The following is a 9,578-nucleotide window of genomic DNA, read 5'->3' on the forward strand; positions in this document are numbered from 1 at the left end:
TCAATTTTAAAGATGCGATGATTTACCAAAAATTAGGATTTAATTGTTTTATAACTATTCATAATTATACATGAATTTCCGAATATTATAAGATATGTTCATGAATGCAACTCCAACACCTTATGTGTGGTTCTATGTTTTTAAAAACATGCTTACCAAATTTTATATGAGTTATCAATTATATTTTCAAATTTAAAAGGATAAACTAAATAAGTAAGCCAAAAATATTAATCCAATTCATAATCTTAATAAAAAAAAATAGTTGTTCAATTAGAAGGAATATATGTGATACATGCCCAACATTGTAACACTTGGACTGTTCAAAATTTTTGTTTATAAGATACATTATTAAGATGAATTATACGTATAAATATGACCATTATTATTTTTTCCATCGTAATCATTAAATCTCGGCCACCTTAACCAAGTATAATGATTTATCTATCATTTTTTCCCAAATTCTCGTATATATATAGATAGTCATTATTATTTTTTAATCAAAATATATAACATGAAAAGAGATTAATAGTATATATTATTAGCAAAAGAGACTATAACCAAGGTTGTTATAATAATGCAAAGGCAAATCAAGGATAATGAAAAAAAAAAGCTTAGTCTTAAATAAAACAAAACCAGTAAAGGCAAATTCATTGGCCACATTTGGCACGCTTCACACCTTCTGACTCAATCCCATCAGCACCCCTTTTCATTGACTCATCTGCATGATCCTCCCTCTCAGTATCAGCTTCGTCACCAACGTTCTCTCTTAAGTTGCCTTCGGGTTTCGGGGCTTCGAGTGGGAGCACCTTTGTCACAGTTAGAGTCTGGGTCTTGACAGTCAGATTGTGATTTGATACCTTTACAATGAACTTCCGTGTCTGTCCAATGGTATCAATCATAGCTTGAGGCACTGGAACTATGTGATCCCCTCCAACACTATCATTGGCCTAACACACAATAAGACATTCTCAGAATAGATATTCAAATTTTTTGTAAGAATACGTTCTAAATCTCATAACCATACATATTTCTTATTACCTGGTAGTATCTCTCAACCAATTCAGCGGCTTCCTTTCCAGTCAACTCCTCACCAGCATCACCAAGGACAACAAATACGGCTTGATCATTATGGTCATACACAGAGGGCTTTGTCAGGGACCTGTGACAGAGAGGCATTAACAACCATTGCAGTCAAAGATTGTGTATAAACTATATCTAAACCACTTACTGCGCTACACCAATAATTTCACTCTTCCCACACTTCTTACACATAAGCGTTGTGGGCCCTTTGGTTGCCTTAGTATGGCACACACCGCAGCCTATATAATACCATCCAGAACAGTGCACAACACCATCAATAGTTGCTGTGCACTCAAACCAACCAACATGGGAAAATGTTTGAAAAGTCAATGAGAAACTTAGTTTATCTTGTTGAATTTATCAGACATTGGAGCTATAATACCTTAGCGGATGCCTGATTCATATAGGAGAAGAGTTCTCCCAAAGTCGCTGGCTCAGGCTTGGTGACCACCTCTGCATTAACTCTGCTGGCAACATCCAAGTTCGAGTTCAGCCTGAAAAAAACGTCAAACCAGACATTACAATAGCGGAGTAACACGAATGACATTCCAATACATGAACCGTAAACCTTACCAACTGAGGTAGAAGAGTGTTTCTTGGACATCACTATCCAGGAACACCTGTGAAGACGCCATGGCAGATAGAGATAGGACGCCTATAACAGAACGAATCCCATGACACATCAGCAAAATTTTGATATAATGAAACTAACACCCCAACCATATCTAACATCTTAAAACAGCAATGGAAGTTAGCAATACAAACCTCCAAACCGTTTCGGGTTTAAGGTGGTGACTAAGATAACACGTGCAGTGCCTCCAGATGCTTTAAACTTTTCATAGAACTCAAAGGCAGCTTTGTCCCAGAGATACAACTTCATCACAGGATCGCTGTAACAACACAAACTCGTGTAGTAAAATAAACCATATGTGAATTTGGAGGAGGATATATAATACTTACTCATGTGTTTGAACAAGAAGCTCTACTCGGCGGGATGCAGCTATCTCTGCTTCATCAAGCAGAAGACTGTCACTGGGAACCTTCCCATTCACAAGTTTGATGTGGCCAATATAGTCTGCAAGAGAAGACTCTGAAACTCATTGTTTTTATCTTATACCTCCGGCAATAAAACCCAAATTTCTGAGTCTGTATGAAAACATTATCCTAGGCAAACACTCCAGGATCAATAAAATATCTAATCAGATGATATCATACTATCTAAGATCAAATTAAACTACAATCCAATACAAACAGTGATGGGGTGTAATGAGGTGAGAACTTACCATAAAGATCACCTATCAAGTCGGAAGAAGCATCGAACTCTCTGAATCCATGGATACGGAACCGATCCGCAGGGATACGGATCGAACTGTCCTCGAGAACAGATAGGGCAGAGTTCCATGAGAAGCTAATAGTGACACTTGGCTCAGCTACCCGGTAAATAGTCTTGCTCTTTGATCCGAAAAACTTGCTGAGTCTGTAAGTAGCACAAGCTTTCATGTGAGGCAAATAGGTCTCAATCCTTCCATAGGGGATGAAGCCCTGGATAACACTTTCCTGTTGTCAAACGAGAATTAATCAGAGAAGTTAGTCAAGATATCTCTAGTGAAAATAAAATTAATTAAGATATTTAATCCGCAATGAACAACAAAAAAAATTCTCATGATAGTGCTAACAACAACTAATTATCTAATCTAATCAATCTATTTCGTTGCTAAGTAATCTTAATATTAATTATCTAATCTAACAAAGCGATGATCAGCAAACAGGTGTTATGATATCAAATCAATTCGATTCGATAAACAATTTTCGAAACAATTTTCTATCATAGATATCGGTTTATACCTCTTCATCGATGAGAAGCATTTCGAGGCCGATAAGCACCTTCGTCTGAACATTCCACGCCTCCCAAAAGTGGATCCACCGAAACCGTACCTCGTCTTCATGGGGCCCGAATGTCACGTCTTTGAAGGTAATAACCTTCCCTACGTTGTCGGTGACGATAGCTTTGCCTTTAGCGCCGGGTGAGACAGAGGCTCTGCCCCTAACGCCGAGGTTGAGACCGGAAGAGGCACCGGTTTTGCCGATTGGTTTGATCGGATTCTTCGTCTCCGCCGTTACGCCTTTTGATTTCATCGGATTGACATCGCCGTAAGAGACACCGGTTTGGGCGACAGGTTTGACCGGACTGGGGGGCACCGCCGCTTCGCCGTTCGTTTTCACTGAGTCGGAAACACCGTATTACTTCATCGGAATGAGCAGTCGAAAGGATAGAATAATTTTTGATGCAAATAAAACATCGATTAAGAGATCTATATAGAATCTCAGAGGGAGATTGCGAAAAGAATCCATCAATGAGATTAAAGAGTTTAGGGGAGTGGGGAGAGAATTGAATGTTCGCAATGAAAGATTTGTTAACGTAGGAAACAAAGAAGAGGAAGAGAAAGGGGATCGACGATCGATTTTGGAAAATTAGGGTTAGTTCTTCGCGGAAAGAGGAAAGGGAACTTAAGCGCGATACAGGCTTCACGAACTTCTTGATTCTGAACGCTATCGGGCCGGTGAAACGCGAGGCCCAAACGACATAGGAGAGGCGTCTGACGTGGCGGAAATCTGAACTCCTATTGGTCGATTTTATTTGGGGACGTGGACACCCCCATGGATTATATCCCCCTTTTAGTATTGTATTGATATATAGATATGGTTTGTTGTGTTTTAACATCCCATTTCCTAGTTTATAATTGATTTTTTTTTCTTAATTAATTTTAAGTCTTGGTTAATCTGATTTTGTAAGTTTTGTAATAAATGCATACACATGGAAAAGTGGCGTTGATTACAGGAGGAGACTCTGGGATTGGTAGAGTTGTGAGTTACTGTTTTGCACCGGAAGGTACCACAGTGGCTTTCACTTACGTGAAGGGGAACGAGGAAAAAGACGCGCAGGAGACGCTTCAAATGTTGAACGTGAAAATGCAAAGATGAGGTGGATGTTCTGATACAGACGCAAGTACATCAATGAATGAACAGAGTCTACGACAATGAGTGCACATGCGGATGAATAAGACGGAATGAAGATCGAGACTTGAAGAAATGATTGCTGACCAAGTTAGAATTAATGTGAAGACATCTTGGAGGGCAAGAATGAAAAGATTTACCTTGGAGAGTAGAGATCTCACGATGGGAAGTTCCTTAAAGACTTTGTAAGAGTTTTAGGGAACTTACCATATTTGGGTAGTTAGTAAATATTGGATAGATAGGCTAGGTTAGCCGACTTGATTATTTTGTATATATTCCATTACAACTTATGTATTAGGGTTGTCACCAGAATTGTATTCTTAGCATAAGAGTGGGTTTCATAAGCTTGTAAGCGAGTGAAAGTACTAAGGGCTAAGGGGAGAGGTTATAGAGTTACTGTATTCGACCTTAGGACGTGTGAGGCTAGAGAAACAAGTCAAAGGTGTCTTGATCTTGTTGAGATTCTGTTTAAAGAGAGACTTGTAAGTACACTTTAAAAAATTACTAGTAATAAACATATATTTGTAGAGATATTCTCTGGTATGCCTTTTGCTTTACGTTTGTGCCATAGTTTTTACATTTTCAATTGGTATCAGAGCACGGCCACTCATTGCATAAAAAGTGAGATCCTGCGGAAGAAATGGAGAACTACCATGAACTAGTATCAAGTGCAAGGGTGATTCTAGATGCATCCAACTATGGGTTGTGGAAATCACGGATGAGATCGATCATTTGAGGCATAGATGCCATGGCATGGAAGTCGGTCATGACTGGATGGACCGAGCCAAAGGTAAAAGATGAAGACAAAGTTGAATCCAACAAACTAGAAGAAGACTAGACTGAAACGGAACTGAAGCTGGCAAAGTTCAACTGAAGGGAACTGTCTGCCATACATTCAAGTGTCACAAAGAAGCACTTTGAGCTGATCCGAGGATGCGAAACTGCCAAAGAAGCATGGGAGATCCTTCACACTCACTTTGAAGGAACGTCGAAGGTTAAGAGCTCAAGGATGGACTACTTGGCCTCCAAGTTCAAAAATCTGAAGATGGGGGAAGATGAGTAAATTGAAGATTTCAGCTCTCAGCTGAGTGGGATAGCTAAAGAGTCGTTAACCCTTGGAAAGAAGCTCAATGACAAAAAACTGGTGAAAAAATTTATACGATGTCTCACGGCTAAGTACATTGCATACAAAGCAGCTATGTCAGTCTCGCTGAACACCGATGAGATAGGATTCGATGAAGTGGTAGGAATGCTCAGAGCTCATGAGATGGAATTGGATGGGGGAAAGAAGGGAAAAAACATTGCTCTCACATCGCAAGTGTCAGCTGAAGATGGAGCAGAGGACAACAATCCTATGAGTCTACTTGTCAGAAGATTCTACAAAGTCTTACGCAGATCTGAGATGGGTCAGAAGATAGGATCTACATCACGACGTATCCCTGACATCGAAAGACACACTTCAGAAACTGAAAAAGGGGAAAAAAGTGGAGGGATATCGAATGTTTCGACTGCAAAGGTATTGGACACACTCAGCTTGAATGTATCAATGATCAAAAGAGATGTCGAGAAATATCACTGATCGGGATCGATGAAGCAGATTCTGAAGAAGACAGTGAGGAGGAAGAGCTCAACAATTTTTTAGCCTTCATAGGAATCACGGAGTTCGTGGAAGGAGAGACATACTGATATACCATGGATTTTACCCATTTTTAGTCATGGTATATAGGTGTTTTAAATACATATAATTTGTTTTGGAGTCTTTTTAGTATGTTTTCAGGTTTTGGAGTGATTTGGAGGAAAATAGTGATTTTGGTGCATTTTGGAGATAAAATGATAAAGACCCGTAGATGACCATCGACCATCCTAGCGATCAATAATCAAGGATGATAATCGATCGACATATACTCTGTGAGGAGCCCCTGCGCCTCCATCTCCGATGATCCCCCGATCCTCGTGTAAGTCTCCGGATTACGAGATTATTCTCTAGACTTCAAGAGTCCGTATTCTGAAAACTTCGGATTCAGAATCCAGGCACAACAATAATCTCCGGGTTCCCAAAAAGAGACTACCTCACAGAGCCCCCAGGTCCGGGGCAACCCCGTTATCTCAAAATAGACCTATGATCTGTTCCCCGGAGTCCCAACTCCTAAGTCTCCAATTCTGAAGAACGCACACTGCTATCTCTCAAGAAGGGAGATCACCAAAAAAGGTCCCGTTTTTGAAACGAAACTAGTGCATGGCCAAAGGGTTCACTACGCAGAAGCTAGAAGCAAAATTAAAAATTCGAAGGAGTTCTTTGAAAAGAAAAAAGCCACAGCAGGGCCAACGTTTTACAAAATAAATTAAAAGGCACGAAGGCCTGAATATAAGTTTTAAACCCTCGCAGAGGGCATATACAACACAAAAGAAACCCCTAAGGGGTTAAAGAGTTCAGATAAGGATCCGGAGGCAGGAGGATCATCGGCGACGGGCTCCGGAGTCTTCTCGGTCTCAGTCGCGCTGGGAAGCAATGGCTCTCCCTCGAAGGTAGGAGCATGGAGCCTTTGGAACTCAGGTTCAGAGGTCTTCACCATCTTGTATTGCTCCAGCTCACCCCCAAGGTCCCAGCTGTCCGTCTGATGGTTGAGCCACTCCTTCATTAGCTCCCAGCGAGCTACCACTATTGCGCCATTCACCGTCATATTATTATCAGCATCAAAGATCTCCGCGGCACCTCTCAAATTGCATACCTCCTCCTCTCGCTGCTCCAACTGCTCCCTCATGTACACGTTCTCCGCTGCAGCCAGTGCACCAGCCTCATCTTAAACTTCAAGGCTTTGATCTCCTTCTCCTTGGCAAGAACGTTGTTCTTCTCTTCACGTAGCTGAGAAGTCAACTCAGCCAGATCAGCTTTGAGCGAAGCTTGTTCATCCATCCTCTCACCAAGATGGAACAGCTGAGACATTGCCTGCAAATATAGAATAACTTACTCATGTGTTTGAACAAGAAGCTCTACTCGGCGGGATTATAGACAACTTCATCACAGGATCGCTGTAACAACACAAACTCGTGTAGTAAAATAAACCATATGTGAATTTGGAGGAGGATATAGAATAACTTACTCATGTGTTTGAACAAGAAGCTCTACTCGGCGGGATTATAGACAACTTCATCACAGGATCGCTGTAACAACACAAACTCGTGTAGTAAAATAAACCATATGTGAATTTGGAGGAGGATATAGAATAACTTACTCATGTGTTTGAACAAGAAGCTCTACTCGGCGGGATTATAGACAACTTCATCACAGGATCGCTGTAACAACACAAACTCGTGTAGTAAAATAAACCATATGTGAATTTGGAGGAGGATATAGAATAACTTACTCATGTGTTTGAACAAGAAGCTCTACTCGGCGGGATGCAGCTATCTCTGCTTCATCAAGCAGAAGGCCTGAATATAAGTTTTAAACCCTCGCAGAGGGCATATACAACACAAAAGAAACCCCTAAGGGGTTAAAGAGTTCAGATAAGGATCCGGAGGCAGGAGGATCATCGGCGACGGGCTCCGGAGTCTTCTCGGTCTCAGTCGCGCTGGGAAGCAATGGCTCTCCCTCGAAGGTAGGAGCATGGAGCCTTTGGAACTCAGGTTCAGAGGTCTTCACCATCTTGTATTGCTCCAGCTCACCCTCAAGGTCCCATCTGTCCGTCTGATGGTTGAGCCACTCCTTCATTAGCTCCCAGCGAGCTACCACTATTGCGCCATTCACCGTCATATTCTTCTCAGCATCAAAGATCTCCGCAGCACCTCTCAAATTGCATGCCTCCTCCTCTCGCTGCTCCAACTGCTCCCTCATGTACACGTTCTCCGCTGCAGCCAGTGCACCAGCCTCATCTTAAACTTCAAGGCTTTGATCTCCTTCTCCTTGGCAAGAACGTTGTTCTTCTCTTCACGTAGCTGAGAAGTCAACTCAGCCAGATCAACTTTGAGCGAAGCATGTTCATCCATCCTCTCACCAAGATGGAACAGCTGAGACATTGCCTGCAAATATAATCGATCATTAGCAAACGAGATACCAGAAGAAATTAAAAGGAGGACAGCACGTTACCTGAAGTAGATCACCCTGGATGAGTTGGATGGAAGCCAAAGAATCCCCCTCTGGAAGAATCACAGGAGTCAGAGGGAACATCTTAGTGTTGAGATTGACCAAAACTGTGGCTGGATCGTTCGACGACGTAGGAGAAACCCTCGGGGTAGATCCCGAAGCCCGTGACTTCTTTTTAGAAGAGGAAGCCAGAGCAGTCGCAGCCTGACGCTTGTTGCTCTTGATGAACTGGACCTCATTGTTGGGATCAAAATCGGTCACGACGGAATCAATGTCTGAAATTCCGTAAAAATCGGCATGAACGTTTTTACGAAAAATAAATCTTAGAAAAAGATTTATTTTTACGAAGAATCTTGCGGAGAAAACACATTCACGAAAAATCGGAGAAAGACTCGAACAAGGTTGCCGCGTAGCAACAAGCGCAAAAGCTGGTCGCTATGTAGCGACCGAGCTCTCACCGAAGCTTGGTCGCTACGTAGCAACCGAGCACGTACACGGCTTGGTCGCTACGTAGTGACTGAGCCGTAACGACCGAGCATGTACACGGCTCGGTCGCTACGTAACGACCGAGCTCTCACCGAAACTCGGTCGCTACGTAGCGACCGAGGTCTCACCGAATCTCGGTCGTTACGTAGCGACCGAGCTCTCCCCGAAGCTTGGTCGCTACATAGCGACCCAGCACGTACATGGCTCGGTCGCTACGTAGCGACCGTGCTTTCTTAAAAATCGATATGACACGAATAAATGCATTCTCGTCTACTCTTTAATGCTATCTCCAGAAGACCGTAGCTAACCCATTTCATGTTTCTTGTCATTTGAAGTCATCAATCGAACTTTACGATAAAAACCGCGGAAAGTTCTTTTTTATCGAAAGAAGCCGTAATAAACGTTTTGAGTCAAACAACGGCCCAATGAGACCTAAGACGTGACTCAAAACCCACTTACGATTTCTTAACCAAAAGCCCATAAACCGTAGGACGGTTTATGCTTGGTTCGCAAGGAAAGATAAATGTCAAGTTTACGCGGATAAATACGAAGTATTCGAGGATAATTAGAAAAATCGGGAAAACGGAATATCTCCATTTTTAAGTTATGATGGCTTAAGGACATAAGAGGAAAAAGCGTAAACCGACCTAGGAGCGAGTATATAAGGAGTCCTAGGCGAGAGGCACATAGGAGAACTTTTCAGACTTAGAAACTCTAAGGCATTATTCTCGACATGCTCTGTTTCCATGATTGGCACCCGATTATCAGATGAACGCGCACAAGCAGTTCGATCTCTTGGTTCACTCTTGAACTACGTTCGGCTTGATCCTCGAAAGGGTTACGTAGGCAGCCTTTCAAAAGGTTCTGTCCGAAATCAATCAAAAACCTTTTCTGTATTTTCTTCGTCTTTTGT

General features: G+C 42.0%; 1 protein-coding gene across 1 annotated transcript; it reads right to left on the reverse strand.

Moving 5' to 3' along the window:
- Positions 1–647: 647 nt before the first annotated feature.
- Positions 648–3,216, reverse strand: LOC106338271. The gene is made up of 9 exons (XM_013777289.1): positions 2,926–3,216; positions 2,364–2,637; positions 2,041–2,155; positions 1,846–1,970; positions 1,654–1,735; positions 1,463–1,574; positions 1,229–1,371; positions 1,039–1,159; positions 648–947 (listed from the first exon to the last, which is right to left on the reverse strand). The coding sequence occupies exons 1-9, from the start codon at positions 3,214–3,216 to the stop codon at positions 648–650; spliced, it is 1,563 nt and encodes a 520-aa protein (XP_013632743.1).
- Positions 3,217–9,578: the final 6,362 nt, after the last annotated feature.

The sequence above is a fragment of the Brassica oleracea genome, chromosome C4, assembly GCF_000695525.1.
Source record: "Brassica oleracea var. oleracea cultivar TO1000 chromosome C4, BOL, whole genome shotgun sequence".
Lineage (NCBI taxonomy): Eukaryota > Viridiplantae > Streptophyta > Magnoliopsida > Brassicales > Brassicaceae > Brassica > Brassica oleracea.